General features: G+C 44.8%; 1 protein-coding gene across 2 annotated transcripts in view; it reads left to right on the forward strand.

The window, feature by feature from the left end:
- Positions 1-21,100, forward strand: part of adamts17 (ADAM metallopeptidase with thrombospondin type 1 motif, 17) — a 347,817-nt gene that overhangs the window by 202,328 nt on the left and 124,389 nt on the right. For both annotated transcript variants that reach the window (XM_060941102.1, XM_060941103.1), the window contains exon 13: positions 7,935-8,104. In XM_060941102.1, coding sequence (XP_060797085.1) covers positions 7,935-8,104 — 170 coding nt within the window. The remainder of the gene's footprint in view (positions 1-7,934; positions 8,105-21,100) is intronic.

The following is a 21,100-nucleotide window of genomic DNA, read 5'->3' on the forward strand; positions in this document are numbered from 1 at the left end:
AAAATCAAGATATCGTCCAGGTAAACAAAGACAAAGGTGTTAAGAAAGTCCCTCAAGACATCTTTAACCAATGCCTGGAATACCGCGGGCACGTTAGTCAGGCCGAAAGGGACTACAAGTTACTCATAGTGGCCTGTGGTGGTGTTGAAGGCCGTCTTCCACTCGTCCCCTTCCCTGATCCTAACTAGATGATAGGCACTGCACAAGTCCAGTTTAGTGAACACCGTAGCTCCCTGGAGTAGTTCAAAGGCTGTAGTCATGAGCGGTAGTGGGTAGCAGTTCTTGACTGTGATGGCGTTGAGACCTCGATAGTCAATGCGGGGGCAGAGTGACTTGTCTTTCTTCTCCACGAAGAAGAATCCTGCCCCTGCTGGGGAGGAGGAAGGGCAGATGATCCCAGCTGCCAGAGACTCAGTGATGTATTTCTCCATGGCTTGTCTCTCAGCAGGGGAAAGAGAGTAGAGACATCCCTTGGGTGGCGCCGTCCCTGGCAGGAGATCGATAACGCAGTCATAGGGCCTATGAGGGGGAAGGGATACTGCTCGAGTCTTACTGAAGACAGGCTTGAGGTCCAGATATTCTGGAGGCACATGAGAAAGGTCGGGAAACTCGCTGGCTGAGGGCTGAGGTGGTTTGGCGGGAGGCAGAACGGAGTTCAGGCAGGAAGCCAGGCAGGAAGGATTCCAGCCTAAGATGGTGTGGTCAGTCCAGTGTAAGTGGGGGTTGTGCTTCTTCAACCAGGGTAATCCAAGAATAACAGGAACGTGAGGGTTGTTCATGATGTGAAGTTGTATAGTTTCTGAGTGATTGCCTGAAATCCTTAGGGTGAGTGGGGTGGTGAGGTGAGTGATGGTGGTCAAGCCAGTGCCATTGAGTGTCGGGACGGTGAGAGGGACCTCGAGGGCAAGTAATGGGATTCCGAGATCCTTGGCGGTGGTGGAGCAGATTAGGTTCCTGTCTGCCCCCGAGTTGATGAGCGCCTGAAGATGGTGATGCCGATTGTTGAGAGTGATGATAACGGGGAGCAACGGTTGGTCGGCAGGGGACTGGTTCCAAGCATTGCCCACCAGGGCCCCTCGATTCACTGGTGGGTTTATACTTTTAGCGGGCAGGCTCGGTAGAGGGGGGTTGAAGTTGAAGCAGTTCCACTCTCTCCTCCATTGTTGGACCCGCACGTCAATATGATTGGCAAGGTCCATCAGGCTGGAGAGGTCCGATGCCAGTTCCCGTGAGATGAGTTCATCCTTGATGGCATCGGATAAGCCATGTAGGAACACGTTGACCAGGGCACTCTCGTTCCAACCGCATGATGCTGCCAACGTCCAAAACTCGATGGCATAATCCAAGGTAGATCGGGACCCCTGCCGCAGCTCCATGAGCTCTCTTGCCACCTCCCGGCCGTACAGAGAGCGTTTGAATTTTCGCCTCATTTCCTCAGAGAATTCCTTGAAGCTGGAACAACAGGGTGTGTCGGTGTCCCAGACCACCGGCCCCCATTCCCTGGCCTTGCTGGTGAGGAGCGTGATGGTATAGGCTACCCGGGAGCATTCTGTGGGGAAAGCCAGAGGTTGAAGCGCCAAGATCAGTGAACACTGACAAAAAAAGACCTGCAGGTACCTGGTTCTCCACTGTAGGGCTGAGGCGAAGGGAGTCTTGGTTCGTGGAGAGCGGCGGTGGCGGGAGGTGAAGAAAGAGACGGCTGGGCAGGGGTAGGCACGGCTTGGGAGTGCTGGAGTTGTGTGGCTAGGAGGTTGAGTGAGTCGGACAGGGTGGTTCTGAGTGATCTGCCCGAGTTCCTGTTGGTGGGTCCCGAGGAGGGCTCCTTGCTGCTGCATAGCCGTTCTCAGATGGTCAAGTTCCGCTGGATCCATGTTGGCCAGAACGTACTGTTAAGGGTGGCGAGATGTGGTGAGTTACCGTAGGATCCAATAGCAGAACACAAACCAGAAAATCCAATGAATAAAAAATGATTTAATTAAAGTCCAAAAAGAGTCAACGAACAAAAATAGCAAAAATAATCCAGACAACGAGGTAGACAAAGACAAAGTGCTAATATGAAAAATAGTTCTGACAAAACCTGGAGACAAAAAACATAGTGCAAAACACATGAAAAACTGACAAAACGTGAGTGCAAAGAACTGTGGCTAAGACTAGGCAAAGCAGAGAGCAAAAATCCAGGAAGCAAAAAATGGCACAGAGACAACGTGAGAAACAGACAAGACATTCTAGCAAAGTCCCCTTCTGAGAACGGCTTATTTATACACCGCAGAGCAGACCAGGAAGTGAATGCCGGCAAGATGGAAGTCCCGTCCCGGATCCGGATTACGCTGAACTGGGAGATAGTAAATCTCCGGAGTGGAAGTCCGGGGCGGATCATGACAACAAGTGTTGCCAGGCAAAACAAACTTTGCCCGGTAGCACTTATTTTAGTGTTATAACAACTGATTCAATCTCACAAGTGTGGTCTCTGTTCTTTCAAGGTCATTAATACTAACGAGAACATTTTGTTTTATAAGTGTAGTGTCAAGACTCTAAATATCTGCCAAAAAGCTAAAAAAAAAAGTTTCTCTTATTTCGTTTCTAGTTCTGATTAGTTCCGAAGTTTATCAATAAATAGAACAGGTAATCGAACTTGATCAGGATAAGTGCTGATTGGTTACAAATGCTGTGTCCTAAATCACTCACTCGTTCACTGTACCCTACTCACTATATAGGGGATTATTATATAGAGGAATATATAGTGAGCTCATTGATTAAATGATAAAACTTCTTTGCTGCGGCCTTTTTTTTTCTTCTTTGGTGCGGTACTACTTTTCGTGATGCATTGTGAGACACTTTGAGTGCACTGTATAGGGTATAATAATGCTCACTATACATTTGCACAGCACTACAAAATAGCAACCTGACTATATAGTCCACTATGTAGTGAGTAGGGAGTGATTTGAGACACATTCGGGACATTGGGACTCCATGTGCACCAAAAATTATTTTGACCTTTTTGGTGGCCTTGACCGGATGACCCTCAAAATGTTGGAGGTTCTATTTGAGACCACTGCCCATCTATCCTGAAAGTTTCATGAAGATTGCTCTAGCCGTTTTCCTGTAATGTTGCTAACAAGAAAACAAAGACACCCCACCAAAAACAATACCTCGCCCCCTGGTGGACTCCTTCCCAGGCGAGGTAAAAAAATAAAAAGTTTAAACTGAAGCCTTACCTTATTGTTTTTTTTTAAATAATATGATTTTATTGCATATACATACATTTAAGCATTATAAACTGCACCTTTAAGTGATCAGTCCGAGCCCAGGCCCAAACTTTGGAGATGGAATTGGTCTAGAAAGTTGGAGGTTATGCAGATGATAAAATACTTCCACTCTGAATTTAAATATTTAAATATGGACTCTCTGCTGTTTTAAATTTTATTTTAGAATGATAATTGTTTTATAATGATGGATTTACAGACATGTTTTCTTGCCTAAGAGAAGGACTAAAAATGAAGACTGTAACAAAAGTATCAGCTAAAGAATAAAAATACTGTAACTAAAAATCAAATACACGACACTAGTAGAAGTGTTGTTTTAGAGGTGAAGAAACATTATTTGAAATAAAAATGCCTGGTACATTAATTCTTTTTAATACTATTATACTCAAGGGTGACATATTTTATAGAAATGAAACTATTTTAAAGGAGCCACATAGAGCAGAAGTTGGTCTCAGCTGTTCTTTCTTACACCCTCTATCATGAATCAAGAGGCAAAATCATAAATTGCCCCAGTATCAGTTCCAAATATTTACACCCACAAGGACGCCTAGATCCGTTATGATTTCCCTGTAGAATATATCGGAAAGAGTCTGAGTGGGGACATTCATCACACAAAGGCTTGATTTACAGCAGCAAACACTGCTTCATGACACTTCTGTTTAGTTGATTTAGTAAAAAAAAAACATATATAAGAATGAATTGAATGCTTTCCTTTTCTTGAAACAGCAGTCCTTGTTCCAGCTCTATGAGGCAGCATATCCTGGGACTCCTGCTGCTTAGAAATGAATGCCTCCTCAATGACCTTGTTCTGATTGACCCGACTTCTCCAAGTCTGAGCCATTAGACGTCACAGATACCATCTGCATAACCTGCTGCTATATTTGACCTTAGTAATTAACCTGTCTGACTAAATATTAATCATTTTCAATCTCTACGAAATGAGAAGCAACACAAATATAAATTAGGGGTTCCAGTGAAAGAGGTGTGGCCTCTTTACCAGTCAGTGACAGTAAAGGAGGTGTGGCCTATGTGCTTGTCTTTTGCAGTGAAGGGAACATGGCCTGTGTACTTTTTTAATCCCAGGAATAGAGGTGTGGCCTCTGTGACCATTAATCACAGTGAAGATGTGGCTTCTAGGTCTGTCACTCTGTTAGCTAAATGTGGTGTGGTCTCTGTATTCATTAGTCTAAGTGAAGAAGGTGTGTTAGACAAAGTGAAGGAGGTATGGCCTCGATCTGACAGCCCCCTGAAGGAGTGTAGGTGTGGCCAGATTCAGTGTAGCTCTTTGCCTCTGTTACAGGTGATTTTTGAAATCAGGTGAATCTGGATTCACCAAGGCGATTCTCGATTTGCCTCGATGAATTAGGATTTAGGGTTAGGGTTGGGTAGTATAGTGGCTGCAGCTGAATCCTTTGTGGTGTAGTGGTAAAGTGGTGTATTTGAAAGCAGAAAGTCCTGTGTTTGATTCCTAGCAAGGACAGTAAAACGTGTGTGGGGAGAGAGCAAATTAAATTCAACATAAAGGCAGGCATGTAAGTGTAATTCTGGATAAAGAAGTATAAGAGGATAGAGGATATAAAGGGGGTGGGGTGAGGGGGGAAAGGTGACTAGAGAGTGTTTGTCAAAGTGTTATCTTTCTTTTATGAACCCCCTGAAAAATCCAAGCCCCCCTTTTTTAATGAGGTCCCCCCCCCAAAAACAAAACAAAAAACAATCCCCTTTAAGAATGTCAACCTAATTCACTGAGGTAAATCTAAAGTCACTGAGGTGAATTCAGATTCACCTGATTTCAAAAATCACCTGTAACATCATCAAAGGAGAAATGGATTCCCACCCACACAGCGATGACACTTAACACTGTCAAGTTGTGTCAATCCTGAGATACCAGTGATGCTGGCCTCTCCTGCTCCTCAGACCTCCTGCCTGATCCATCCTGATGCCCTACTTCTGGCTGGAGCTCTCATCATGTCTCTCCTGTAGAGGATGGCCCCATATGGATAGTCGAAAGACACCTTTAGAAGATGGCACTTACACTGGACACTTACAGTTTTGCTATAATGGCTGAGGACTACAGTTGCTATGATAACTTTAGGACTGCAGTTGCCATGAGCAGTTTTTGCACTCAGGTTTCCATCTAAGAACAGTTGATAACTTCAACAAAATAGACTTTGTGTTAAAACTAGAATGAATTTTCCAGTTATGCTTTTTGACCTTACTGAACACACTTATAGAAGTGAGTTATTTATAATCATGCTATCTGTTATCACTCAAATGAAGATGGATTCCCTTTTGAGTCTGGTTCCTCTCAAGGTTTCTTCCTCATGTCAGGGAGGTTTTCCTTGCCACCATTGCCTCAGGTTTGCGAATTAGGGATAAATTTATTACTTGATATGTTCAAAATCTTTATTTTTCTCTAAAGCTGCTTTGCGACAATGTCTATTGTTTAAAGTCCTATATAAATAAATTGACTTGACTTTACATAAAGGTACTGCACATGGACACTGTACATATGTAGATCCGGGAGTGTATGGGTGTGAAGGAAGACTCAGAGGCAGGCAGAATTTCAGCAGAGATCTGCGTTCTCCTTTATTTTCACCACACTTTTTAGCATGCTTTAAAAGAAAGGACAAACTATCAGAAAAGGTCTGTTACTAGCTCAGGGCTTTTGCCTCATTCAGGGTCAAGGTTTGGTGTGTGTATCTCTAGTTATGACATTCAATGAAATCACAAAAAAAAAAATGTAGACTGGTGGTAAGAATCCATTCCATCCACAGCTGATGCTTGACCACGCCCTGCTGCCACATAATACTACTTTATTACAACAGGCATCAGCTGTTATAAAGACTTTGGTGCCAAATGTACTTGAGCCAATGGCGCTACATCTCTGTACTTCAGGTGTGGCAGGGTTCCATTATAATGATCAGCTTATGGAGCTGTTACAGTGGTGCTTGAAAGTTTGTGAACCCTTTAGAATTTTCTATATTTCTGCATAAATATGATCTAAAACATCATCAGATTTTCACACAAGTCCTAAAAGTAGATAAAGAGAACCCAGTTAAACAAACAAGACAAAAATATTATACTTGGTCATTTATTTATTGAGGAAAATGATCCAATATTACATATCTGTGAGTGGCAAAAGTATGTGAACCTTTGCTTTCAGTATCTGGTGTGACCCCCTTGTGCAGCAGTAACTGCAACTAAACATTTCCGGTAACTGTTGACCAGTCCTGCACACCGGCTTGGAGGAATTTTAGCCCATTCTTCCATACAGAACAGCTTCAACGCTGGGATGTTGGTGGGTTTCCTCACATGAACTGCTCGCTTCAGGTCCTTCCACAACATTTCGATTAGATTAAGGTCAAGACTTTGACTTGGCCATTCCAAAACATTAACTTTATTCTTCTTTAACCATTCTTTGGTAGAACGAGTTGTGTGCTTAGGGTCATTGTCTTGCTGCATGACCCACCTTCTCTTGAGATTCAGTTCATGGACAGATCTCCTGACATTTTCCTTTAGAATTCGCTGGTATAATTCAGAATTCATTGTTCCATCAATGATGGCAAGCCGTCCTGGCCCAGATGCAGCAAAACAGGCCCAAACCATGATACTACCACCACCATGTTTCACAGATGGGATAAGGTTCTTATACTAGAATGCAGTGTCTTCCTTTCTCCAAACATAACACTTCTCATTTAAACCAAAAATTTCTATTTTGGTCTCATCCGTCCACAAAACATTTTTCCAATAGCCTTCTGGCATGTCCACGTGATCTTTAGCAAACTGGAGATGAGCAGCAATGTTCTTTTTGGAGAGCAGTGGCTTTCTCCTTGCAACCCTGCCATGCACACCATTGTTGTTCAGTGTTCTCCTGATGGTGGACTCATGAACATTACCATTAGCCAATGTGAGAGAAGCCTTCAGTTGCTTAGAAGTTACCCTGGGGTCCTTTATGACCTCGCTAACTATTACACGCCTTGCTCTTGGAGTGATCTTTGTTGGTCGACCACTCCTGGGGAGGGTAACAATGGTCTTGAATTTCCTCCATTTGGACACAATCTGTCTGATTGTGGATTGGTGGAGTCCAAACTCTTTAGAGATGGTTTTGTAACCTTTTCCAGCCTGATGAGCATCAACAACACTTTTTCTGAGGTCATCAGAAATCTCCTTTGTTCGTGCCATGATACACTTCCACAAACGTGTGTTGTGAAGATCAGACTTTGATAGATCCCTGTTCCTTAAATAAAACAGGGTGCCCACTCACACCTGATTGTCATCCCATTGATTGAAAACACCCGACTCTAATTTCACCTTCAAATTAACTGTTAATCCTAGAGGTTCACATACTTTTGCCACTCACAGATATATAATATTGGATCGTTTTCCTCAATAAATAAATGACCAAGTATAATATTTTTGTCTCATTTGTTTAACTGGGTTCTCTTTATCTAATTTTAAGATTTGTGTGAAAATCTGATAATGTTTTAGGTCATATTTATGCAGAAATATAGAAAATTCTAAAGGGTTCACAAACTTTCAAGCACCACTGTATGTAGAGTTATGAACAGTTCTACCCTTAGTGTAAATTATTTGTTTAGAAGACCTACCATAAACACTCATTCAAGTGTGTACAGGTGTTAAGTAATGTTGTGTTGTGTTGTGCTGTTGTAGACCCGGTCCTGGAGGGAAACAGTGTCTGGGGGGTAGTGTGGAGCACAAAGTGTGTGAGGGTCCGCCATGTACTAAGGGCTCGCCTACATTTAGGGACCAGCAGTGCCAGTCTTACGAGCGCCAGGTGGGCAAGAAGAAGAGCCAGATGTGGACAGCTGTTGTAAATGATGGTGAGGAGACACACACACACACACACCCTCCCTCTCCCCCTCTCTCTCTCTCTGTCTCACTTGCATTTAGGCTTGTTACTATTACAGACACTGATAGAAAACAACAAGCCACATAATTTCCTTTATTACGTAGTGCTCACACCCACATATACACGTGTCACAATGTTTTCATGTCCAACTGTTTGTTTGAGTCCCTCCCAGTGTCAAGGGACTGCTGCAGATTATATGTGCCAGGCATAAAATACGACTTTCCTCCTCCTCTTATTATTTTTTCCCCCCATAACTCAGGCCATAAGCCCATATAATATACACCTTCATTTGTCAGGAATTTATTTGCATTGAATCTTTCATGTAAAGGAGGGTTAGAGAAACAATTTGGGACAAATCCATGGGCCAAAATAAAGCTCATGTTTCAGGACCAACAACATGAAATGTTCTGTTAATGATGAAATTGTAATACAACAACTGTTTACAACTAGCACACACGGAAGTCGAACAAATATGATGTCATGTGTCAATATATATATATGTATAACCTGCTGCTTCCTCTACAGCCACATGCAACGATCCTTCAGATTTGTCCAAAAGAACATTCATGGTTTATTCCAATGAGATTTCCATTATCATTCCCAACAGGAATTTAATTACACCCCAGAGTGAATTGCTATTGATTGAATATGGGATTATAATGGGAACCAGGCTACATTTTTTTCCAGTTTCTATGAGCTGGTGCTTGATCAGTTTCCCGTTCTTGGCTGACAGGATTGGAACTTGGTGTGGTCTTTTGCTGTTATAGCTCATCTGCCTTCAGGTTCAAGGTGCTGTGCATTCCGAGTAGATTTTCTGCACACCATGGTTATAAAGAGTGGTCGTTTGTGTTACTGGGTCATTCTAGAATTCGGGGTACATTTCGCGTCTCTGAGATAAACCTTTTGTTATTTTCCACAAAAGAAATCTTTATTGAATCAGTTCTGAACAATAAGGCAAATTATGACACACTTTCACCAGTAGTAGTGCTTGATGTACATTTTAGACCCAATTTATCCATAAAACATTAACTAAATTACTCCCACCCCTCCCCCCATATTATTGGCCGTCTTCGACTACTGATTCATACATTTAACTTGAATAAACATGCAGTGATTCAGTCAAACAATCTGTTTTTTGTGGCTTATTCTATCAACTGTTATAAAATCAATTGCATAGAAAGTCTATTTTCTGTCTTATGTGAAATTTTAGTAATAAAATATATATATATTTTTATTTGTCTCAATGTTCTTGTCAACTCTGTTAAATCTGTTATAAAACCACATAAAATCCACAAAGACTTTTAATAATATGCATAACACCTGCACCGAGAAATGTCACTTCCTCTGGCAGGAATCTTCAGAAAGGCAGTGAGGTAGGTAGGTTGTTTCTTCTCTCATTAATTTGAACAACATGTTGAGGATACACCAACAGTAGATTAATGTAAAACTTTGAGCAGGTGGGTGGAGCACAGAAGGACGGCAGGCCAGAACTGAGTTTCCCAAAACTCTTTATTTTAGCACTTTTCAGTGACTTAACAATCTCCCAGCCACACAGACACGCACACACAAGTTGTCTGGCTGGGGAGAGAGCTCCCTTCTTCTGCTCTCTCTCTCCTTTTATAGGGCGCAGTCACTGGGAAGACACACAAACACAGGTTAACTGACATCAGGTGCAGTGATTCTGCCACTTACCTTCCCTGACTCTGCCCTCCGTTCACAGACCGACGCTTGACCATGCCCCCACTGCCACATACCCCCACCGCCCAACTCAGGCCGGGCAGCCGTCTGGCCTGCAGCCGACTCCCCCCTGATGGGAGAGGAAGTCCGCCACGACCATCTGCACCCCCGGCCTGTGGACCACCTTGAAGTTAAAGGGCTGGAGTGCCAGATACCAACGGGTGAGCCGTGCATTGACATCCTTCATGCGGTGGAGCCACTGGAGGGGCACGTGGTCTGAACAGAGGGTGAAAGGGCGTCCCAGCAGGTAGTACCGGAGGGCGAGGACCGCCCACTTGATGGCTAGGCACTCCTTCTCTGTCGTGCTGTAGCGTCCCTCACGCACCGACACCTTTCTGCTGATGAACAGCACTGGGTGATCCTCCACCTCCTGGGACAAAACAGCCCTCTGTCCGACGCGTCCGTCTGCAACATAAAAGGGAGAGAAAAGTCAGGGGAGTGTAACGGTGGCCCCCCACACAGTGCAGCCTTCACCTCAGAGAAAGCCCGCTGGCATTGCTCCGTCCACTGGACCGGATCTGGTGCCCCCTTTTTAGTGAGATCAGTCAGCGGGCTGGTGACGTCCGAATAATTAGGCATAAACCTACGATAGCCAGCCAGCCAGCCCCAGGAACTGTCTCACCCCCTTTTTGGTCTTGGGCATCGGGCAGGCCGCAATCGCTGCTGTCTTATTAATTTGGGGACGCACCTGCCCATTGTCCAAGTGGAAGCCCAGATACCATACTTCCACCTGCCCAATCGCACACTTCTTCGGGTTGATTGTGAGACCCGCTCGCCTCAGTGACCTAAGGACGGCCCTCAGGTGTTGCAGATGCCGCGGCCAGTCATTACTATAGATTATAATGTCGTCTAAGTATGCGGCCGCATAGGTGGCGTGGGGGCGGAGGACCCTGTCCATAAGCCGCTGGAATGTAGCGGGTGCCCCAAACAGCCCAAAAGGAAGTGTGACAAATTGGTGTAAGCCAAACGGTGTGGAAAAGGCCGTTTTTTCTCGGGATAATGAAGTCAAGGGGATCTGCCAATAACCCTTTGTCAAATCCAGTGTCGAATAAAAGCCAGCCGTGCCTAGTCGATCCAGCAACTCGTCAATACGAGGCATTGGGTATGCATTGAATTTAGACACCACGTTGACTTTTCTATAGTCCACACAGACCCGGACCAACCCGTCGGCCTTGGGAACCAAGACCACCGGGCTGCTCCAGTCACTGTGGGACTCCTCGATGATGACCATGTCGAGCATGGCCTCAAGTTCTTCCCGAACCACCTTTTTCTTGTGTTCGGGCAGCCTGTAAGGGCGGCTGCGCACTACCACCCCCGGGGGCGTCTCAATGTGGTGTTCTATGAGGCGGGTGCAGCCGGGCAGGGGTGAGAACATGTCCGAAAATTCGGCTTGCAACTGGGCAACCTCCACGAGTTGGGTCGAGGAGAGGTGGTCTCCACAGGGGACCAGAGTGGTAGTCAATGTTCCCTTTTGAACCTCCGGCCCCAGCTCAGCCTTCTCTGGAACCAACGACATCAACGCCACGGGGACCTCCTCGTTGCAAAGTTTTAGCAGATTGAGGTGGTAAATCTGTAACGCCCCACCCCTGTCCGTTCGCCTCACCTCATAGTCGACGTCCCCAACTCGCCGTGTGACCTCAAAGGGTTCTTGCCACTTGGCGATCAATTTGGAGCTCGACGTGGGCAACAGCACGAGTACTTTATCTCCCGGTGCGAACTCCCTAAGGTGCGTACCCCTGTCATACAGACGGATTTGCCATTCTTGGGCCTGCCGCAAATTCTTCTGGGTTAGGTGTATAAGTGTGTGGAGTTTTGCACGCAGGTCGATAACATATTGCATTTCATTTTTGCTCGTTGAAGGTCCCTCCTCCCAATTTTCCCATAGTGCATCTAGGATGCCACGTGGCTTACGCCCATATAATAATTCGAACGGGGAGAACCCTGTGGAGGCTTGTGGGACAACTCGCACTGCGAATAACAGGGGTTCGAGCCATTTATCCCAATTGCGTGTGTCCTCGCATACAAACATTTTAATTATGTTCTTGAGGGTGCAATTGAACCGTTCAACTAAACCGTCCGTTTGTGGGTGATAAACGCTGGTGCGGATTGGCTTAATTCCCAGTAACCCATACAGTTCGCGCAGTGTGCATGACATAAATGTAGTGCCTTGATCAGGCAGAATCTCTTTGGGGATTCCAACTCGGGAGATGATGTGGAAGAGTGCTTCCGCAATACTACGTGCTGAGATATTGAGAAGCAGCACTGCTTCCGGGTCTCGCGTTGCATAGTCCACCAGAACTAAAATAAAGTGATATCCTCGTGTTGACCGATCTAATGGCCCGACGAGATCCATCCCAGTTCTTTCGAACAGGGTCTCGATTAATGGCAGAGGGCGCAAAGGCACTTTTGGAATGGCCGCTGGATTTACTAACTGGCATTCGCGGCACGCCGTACACCACCTACGGACATCGCCGCAAATCCCTGGCCAGTAGAACCGGGCCATTATTCAGGCTAGTGTCTTATCCTGCCCCAAGTGTCCAGCCATGGGATTAAAGTGAGCCACCTGGAATACTAATTCCCGGCGGCTCTTTGGGATCAAAAGTTGTGTGATCGGTTCCTTAGTCTGAGTGTCCTGCGTCACTTGGTATAATCTATTCTTCATAATGGAAAAGTAGGGGAAGGACGGGGTGGCGTTTGGCTGGAGCATTTGACCATCGATTACTCTCACTTGGTCAAATGCATGCCGCAGAATCTTGTCTCGCGACTGCTCTAACGGGAAATCCGCGAGGGATTCCCAGAGAGAGGGAAGAGGAGCCTGCTGCTCCTCACTCTGACGCGGTGATGACGTAGACGGCTCTGTGATGGCTGCTCCTGCCAATGCCACACCGGGACCTCCCCCTGCTGAACTGTGGCAGGCCCCACTCTTCACTAAATGAGTCATTAATTCCCGAAATCCCAGCCAATCAGTCCCCAAAATTATCAAGTGGGTAAGGCGAGGATTAACTGCCGCCTTTACACTAAATTTCTCCCCTCAAAATAGAATGTGGACCGACACTAGAAGGTAGGTGTGAACATCCCCGTGCACACACAACACCTTCACCAATTGTGCTCTCCCCAATGCCTCGTCTTGCACCAGGCTTTGGTGGATTGAGGTCTGATTACAGCCGGAGTCCACCAGAGCCTGATACCTATCCCCTTGGATACTCACCGGTATGCGATACGCTCCAGCCTGATCGAGGGCGGTCCCTGGCACGTTGGGGATCCAGACCACCACGCCCACCTCCATTACCGAGCACTGATGCTGGAGGTGCCCTGGCTCCCCGCAGCGCCAGCAAACCGGCCTGAGCTCTCTCTCTGCACCGGCGTTCTGGGGCTCACTCACCTGAGGGGGGGAGAGACAGACACGGAAGTGGGAAACGGGAGAGCACCACGGGTGCGGCGGGCTGGCTGGGGTGGACCCGGCCCCCGCCTCTGTGGTGGGGGAACGGGGCGAGGACGAGGAACAGAAGGGGAGGGATAGAGAGAGAGGAGAGGGGAGAAGAGGAGATATGCCGTCCTGCTGTCGGAACAGCCACCAAATGGTCCTCCGCCAGCTCGATGGCCTGATCCAGCGACACCGGGCGATGGCACTGGACCCACTCCGCGGTCCCTTCGGGGAGTCGGCTGATGAACTGCTCCAGTACCACCAGATCAACGATCGCAGTTGTCAGCCCTCAGCCACCGCTGGCAGGTGTCCCAGAGTTGCTGGCCAAACACGAACGGCTGGCCGACCTTGTCTAGGCACAGAGTGCGGAAGCCCTGGTGTTGTTGTTCTGGGGTGCGCCCCACACACTGGAGAACGGCCCTGCACAGGTCTGCGTAGACCAGCCGGCTGTCGGTGGGGAGCTGTAGCGCAGCCAGCTGCGCCTCGCCTGTTAGCAGGGGGAGGAGGCGTGCCGCGCGCTGTTGCACCAGCCAGCCCCAGGCCTCTTCTGCTTGCTCAAAGAGTGTGAGGAAGGCCTCAGGGTCGTCATGCGGGCCCATCTTCGTTAGGGTGAGGTGGGGAGGGCCCGCGGTGGTGGACCCCGCCGACACGAGGAGGTGTCGGAATGCCTGACGATCTTCCTGTTTCGCCAGCACCAGGGCCTTGAACCTTTGCTTTTGCTCCTTTTGGAGGGAGACCAGCGCCTGGTGCTGGCTCTGTTGGGCCATGGCGAGGGCATGGATCAGGTCCGTGAAGGGGGAGGACTCCATGGGGCTGTTCTCCTCTGTGCTCCGATCCTGGGTTTCAGCACCACTGTAAAACTCTGAGCGGGTGGGTGGAGCACAGAAGGATGGCAGGCCAGAACTGAGTTTCCCAAAACTCTTTATTTTAGCACTTTCAAGTGACTTAACAATCTCCCAGCCACACAGACACGCACACACACATAAGTCATCTGGTTGGGGAGAGAGCTCCCTTCCTCATCTCTCTCTCTGTCCTTTTATAGGGCGCGGTCACTGGGAAGACACACACATACAGGTTAACTGACATCAGGTGCAGTGATTCTGCTACTTACCTTCCCTGACTCCGTCCTCCGTTCTCAAACCGACGCTTGACCACGCCCCCACTGCCACAATTAATTATTCGTCAAATCTGTTATTGTGATGTTGGAGTGAATCATTTTTTTTAAAACAATAATATGATTAAGATCCATAAGATTGTTTTTATACATGCCATGTGTAGTTTGAGGTTAGCATGTGGAGTTAAGACATAAAATGGTGGGAGAATGTCAACTCGGTTGTCGTCAATTCTGGTAATGGATTGCCCAGTTTACTGATAACAGAGTTGACGATGACTAACAGAGTCAACACTTGAAATGTACGTGCAATTATAGAATGGGCCTACTGTAGTTGTCATGGCTATTTGAATTACCTTCCTGTCAGCTTGAACCAGTCTGAGCATGACCGCCCATGTCCTTAGAACTGCCAGTCATTCCTCATCTCATCTCATTATCTCTAGCTGCTTTATCCTTCTACAGGGTCGCAGGCAAGCTGGAGCCTATCCCAGCTGACTACGGGCGAAAGGCGGGGTACACCCTGGACAAGTCGCCAGGTCATCACAGGGCTGACACATAGACACAGACAACCATTCACACTCACATTCACACCTACGGTCAATTTAGAGTCACCAGTTAACCTAACCTGCATGTCTTTGGACTGTGGGGGAAACCGGAGCACCCGGAGGAAACCCACGCGGACACGGGGAGAACATGCAAACTCCGCACAGAAAGGCCCTCGCCGGCCATGGGGCTCGAACCCAGGACCTTCTTGCTGTGAGGCGACAGCGCTAACCACTACACCACCGTGCCGCCCCCAGTCATTCCTTATTTATTTATTTATTTATTTATTTATATTGTTTTGCACCATTCTGTGTCAAACTAGACATTACTCAAACTAGCCAGCCTGGCATTAACAACTATTCCATAGATAAAGCCACTGAGAGCACATTTTTCCCCATTATGATGTTTGATGTGAGCAATAACTGAAACTCACAACCTGTACCAAGAACCTATCATGGAAGTCCTACGACTTTGTGTGGGTGTTATGGGGTGCCATGTGTACAAAGACATTCTGGGCTGTAGGTATCTTTTATGGAAGGCTTTGTGAATGTACCATCAATTTTCCTGGAGTCCCAAATGGACCCCATGGTTTCCGATGAATGTCCAACAACAGCTCATGGAGGAACCTGGTTTATCTTTTAAACTTTTCCTGATATTTTTCGATAAGGAAAGGAGGTAGTCCTTATTCTCGCTTCCAAATTAGGGAAAAAGGCTTAAACCCAAAAAAATCTGCCTAACTAGATGACTTCCTTTTGAATGGAACGCAGGGGAAGTGACACATTTGCTGTTAAAGCTTCAAAATATTGCAACTTGCAAATGATAGTCACTGAAAAACACATTTTGTAACTCCTACAACATACGTCAGACTTCGGTTGTCATGTGAAAAGGACTCAAGCATTCCTCAGAGGCTTTTTAAAATTTACATTTCTCAAATGATAGTCATTTTTTGCTTTAGTGTTTTGCCCTGCAGGATGTTTAATCACATTTTCATTGAGTTGAATTTTACTGGAGGAAATGATTACAGCTGCCCACCAAATGTCAATTTTCACGTGTCCCAGCTTTTTCATAACAGGATGAGGAAAAAAATGTTTATTTGAAATGCCACATCTACACGCATGCACGCACACATGCACACACACTATCCTTGTATTAGTACTATCCTTGTGAGACCCTTCCTTCCATTGATATAATTATTAATACAGCTATCATTATTAATTAATGCTGTACTCTAACTGAATCTTAACATAGCTTCTGAAACCAAAAGAAAAAAAAATGGCTTGTTTAGTTTTTATAAATTGACACTTTTCCTCATGGCGTCCTGTCAAAACTCCCCACCAGGTCCTCCACTGTTAGATATTCCTATTTTTGTGGGGACATTTTTCCCCACCAAGACTAAACAAACAACCCCACACACACACTCGTGAGGTCTCTTGCTCGCCTTCAGGTTTGTCGTTATTTTTCCTCATCTTCTAAAGCCAGAATGAACCTGAAACCCTTAATAGCAATTCTCTATTTACAACTGAGTCTGAATCCCCCATGCACAGAGCTGAGCTGTTGAGGGTTAATGGCTTTGCTTGAGGCAACAGTGGCCTTCTGGCAGTCTTGGGATTTGTACTCACAACCTTCTGGTCGCTGTTGAGCCTTTGTTGCCTCAGATTTGGCATACACTTCATTGCTATCCTGTTCTGTTTCTTTATATCTGTTATATTATATTATCACACCCAAAACACACAATTTCAGTCAAATTCCAGTGCACTAAAAGCTTTTCAGATTGGTACAGGCAAACCTGGATATTAAGACCAACACTAGGGCATGCTTTCATCTTCTTCCCAGGAAAGCACATGAAATAAGACTGTGTGCACTGATCAGAGATGCAGTCCCTGATTTTGTCCATTCATCCTTACACAACCAACAGCCACAACAGGTTGAGGTTTAAACAGGATTTTGTGTGAACAGATGGACTAAGCAGTAAAACCTCCCCACGATCCCACCAATTTCATTTAGCAGTTGCAGTTCCCTTAATCTGATTATGTACATTTACGGACACAAACGCATACACATGCATGAGCCATAAGCTTAACTGAGGTAGTAAGAAAAATATTGGACTTTATTTGCTGCTGCACTGCTTTCAGCTGTTTGAGTCATTTTCGTTACAGTTTACTATGTTTACTAAATGCTACAGTGGTGCTTGAAAGTTTGTGAACCCTTTAGAATTTTCTATATTTCTGCATAAATATGACCTAAAACATCATCAGATTTTCACACAAGTCATTAAAGTAGATAAAGAGAACCCAGTTAAACAAATGAGACAAAAATATGATACTTGGTCATTTATTTATTGAGGAAAATGATCCAATATTACATATCTGTGAGTGGCAAAAGTATGTGAACCTCTAGGATTAGCAGTTAATTTGAAGGTGAAATTAGAGTCAGGTGTTTTCAATCAATGGGATGACAATCAGGTGTGAGTGGGCACCCTGTTTTATTTAAAGAACAGGGATCTATCAAAGTCTGATCTTCACAACACATGTTTGTGGAAGTGTATCATGGCACGAACAAAGGAGATTTCTGAGGACCTCAGAAAAAGCGTTGTTGATGCTCATCAGGCTGGAAAAGGTTACAAAACCATCTCTAAAGAGTTTGGACTCCACCAATCCATAGTCAGACAGATTGTGTACAAATGGAGGAAATTCAAGATCATTGTTACCCTCCCCAGGAGTGGTCGACCAACAAAGATCACGCCAAGAGCAAGGCATGTAATAGTCAGCGAGGTCACAAAGGACCCCAGGGTAACTTCTAAGCAACTGAAGGCCTCTCTCACATTGGCTAACGTTAATGTTCATGAGTCTATCATCAGGAGAACACTGAACAACAATGGTGTACATGGCAGGGTTGCAAAGAGAAAGCCTCTGCTCTCCAAAAAGAACATTGCTGTTCATCTGCAGTTTGCTAAAGATCACGTGGACAAGCCAGAAGGCTATTGGAAAAATATTTTGTGGACGGATGAGACCAAAAAAGAACTTTTGGTTTAAATGAGAAGCATTATGTTTGGAGAAAGGAAAAGACTGCATTCCAGCATAAGAACCTTATCCCATCTGTGAAACATGTTGGTGGTAGTATCATGGTTTGGGCCTGTTTTGCTGCATCTGGGCCAGGGCGGCTTGTCATCACTGATGGAGCAATGAGTTTCTGAATTATACCAGCAAATTCTAAAGGAAAATGTCAGGACATCTGTCCATGAACTGAATCTCAAGAGAAGGTGGGTCATGCAGCAAGACAACGACCCTAAGCACACAAGTCGTTCTACCAAAGAATCATTAAAGAAGAATAAAGTTAATGTTTTGGAATGGCCAAGTCAAAGTCCTGACCTTAATCCAATTGAAATGTTGTGGAAGGACCTGAAGCGAGCCGTTCATGTGAGGAAACCCACCAATATCCCAGAGTTTAAGCTGTTCTGTATGGAGGAATGGGCTAAAATTCCTCCAAGCCGGAGTGCAGGACTGATCAACAGTTACCGGAAACGTTTAGCTGCAGTTATTGTTGCACACCAGATACTGAAAGCAAAGTTTCACATACTTTTGCCACTCACAGATATGTAATATTGGATCATTTTCCTCAATAAATCAATGACCAAGTATAATATTTTTGTCTCATTTGTTTAACTGGGTTCTCTTTATCTACTTTTAGGACTTGTATGAAAATCTGATGATGTTTTAGGCCATGTTTATGCAGAAATATAGAAAATTCTAAAGAGTTCACAAACTTTCAAGCACCACTGTAGATTTGAGATTTTGAACTTGACTTAAGTTGAGATAAACTTGCTGGTTGCTCAGTTTGCGTAACCGTGCAAATTAGGGCTGGGAAATATGACAATATAATATTGAGATTGTGGTACATTATATCACAATATATTTTTTGGTGTTTCATATACTGTATGTGCGTGTGTGTGTATATATATATATATATATATATATATATATATATATAAAGCAGAGTAAAAAGTCTCTGTCAGCCAACAACTAGTCTGTCCAAACGGATCCAGAGGATACCACGGGTCCCAGCAGTGTAGATATACGTAGATAATGTAGAATAGAAAAATTTCACTCTGACACCCAAGTTTTTTATGACACTGAAGAAGGCCGAAGGCCGAAACGTTTGTCGAGAATAAATTTTTAATAATGTTCAAAAGTTGGGTGTCAGAGTGAAATTTTTCTATTCTACATTATATAAACACAGCTGTTTTGCTGGCAATTGGTATATTTATATCACAATATATCCTGTGCTTCATATCCTGTGCCATAGAAATATCTTTAAATATCTTTAAATTTGTTCTGTTTCACATGGAACAGAAACGAAACCAGAAACTTTATTATTTTTTATGTTCCGGAACAGAAACGCTTATTAAAAATAATGGTAACCGGTTAATACTGGTTTTTATTTCGTTCCTCAAAGTTTCCGTAGCCTACAAATAAAAAAGCCATTCTCCTCCTGCTCAAGTTTCTATGACCCGCTGGGGTTCACTTCCTGTGTGACGTTCGCTGACTGAATGGAGAGAGCAGGAAGGTGGACTGCTATCACGTCTCCACGTGATTATTATCACGTGGAGACGTGAGTAAGTGCATTACTGAGTGTCTGAGCAAAGAAGAGCCTGAACGTTGCAACCTCCCTATTGGCTGTTTGTAAAAATGTATCAGTTGTTGCCCTTCCCACGGGAATCATCGCGGGCTTGAGAGACGAGACCTGACGAGTTAGTTCGTTGGTAGCAGAACAAAATGTCTGGACCCAAATCGGGTTTTCAGAAAAGGAAAGAAAATAAACGGAGGGTTGAAAATACAAAAAAGGAGGCAGAAAATGCAAAACGAGTTTTAAGGTAGGACAAATGGTTACTTTTCTGAGGCAGCCTTCCGTGGCTGCAGGCTTTCAGTTGTGTCATTGAATGGTTACTTTTCTGAGGCAGCCCGCCGTGGCTGCCTGCAGGCTTATTTATTATAGCCCATTTAGTTAAAATAGTTGATATAAAATGTTTATAGTTATAGTTATGTGATGGTTGTCCTGATTTAGACTGGTGTTTTGTTTTGTTTTGTTTTGTTTTGTTTTGGGGGGGGGGTTGCGCGATGTTGCACCTGGGTCCAGATTAGGGCAGAACCGGCCCTGGCTACATTTCAGGTGTAGTTTGTTTTATGAATGTATGTACTTGCATAGATGTGTACTTGGTCTTCCAATATGGCGCCTAACAAAATCTTGCGGTGCAGTGACGTCATGCGGTAGCCCGCTATAGGGCCTGACTAGCCTTTGGTAACACACTAAACGAATTATCTTTCATTTTTGGCACTTTTTCTGTTTGTGTAGATGGGAAGACATACTGAGAATCCAAATCACCAATATTTGAAATAATAATTGTTTTGAATTATTTCTTGTCTTATTTAATGAAGGTTGTAATAGAATTAGCCTACATTTGGCTTAAGCTGGATGAGACAGAGACATAACTTTATAGCTATTTGTTAAACAGCTGACAGGGAACGTAATAAACCGTTCCGGGAACGAAATTTTTTTGTTCTAACCGGTTCGGGAACGTCTATTTAATGGTGGAACCCAAAACCGGAAACGTTAAAATTCCGTTTCTGTTCGGAACGAACCAATAGGAAAAAAATTCTGGTTCAAAGCCCTGCTTTAAATAGAGTGATATGACAAAAATATCTTTTCACCCAACCCTAAGTGCAAAGAATCTCAGATGCAAAGTTTCCAGGACCAGCAGGTATAGATGGGCTAGCATATCTAACTTCAAATAAAACTTGGTAAACACTGTGACTAAAGTCACAGCGATTTGTGCTAGCTCTTACAAACCAAGACGTCTGGTCATCGAACCCTATAGATATGGAATGGTAAGAGATAGAGAATGACGCTTAGTGAGGGAGAACAGTCTGTTTTTCATGGATCATTCTGGTTTAGTGATCCAGATCAGCACCAAAAGTCATAGCAACTTAATTCAGCCCAAAGGTCTTCTGCATGTGAAATTTGGTGATGATTGGTTGAAAGTGGAGGGAGAAATAGCATCCAAAAAAACGTGAGGAGGATAATAATAAGAAGAAGAAGAAAGTAGAAAGATCCTGAGTGAGAGGAACAATTTGCACCAGCGTTGCTAGCGCAAATTA

This window comes from Neoarius graeffei, chromosome 15, assembly GCF_027579695.1.
Source record: "Neoarius graeffei isolate fNeoGra1 chromosome 15, fNeoGra1.pri, whole genome shotgun sequence".
Classification (NCBI taxonomy): domain Eukaryota; kingdom Metazoa; phylum Chordata; class Actinopteri; order Siluriformes; family Ariidae; genus Neoarius; species Neoarius graeffei.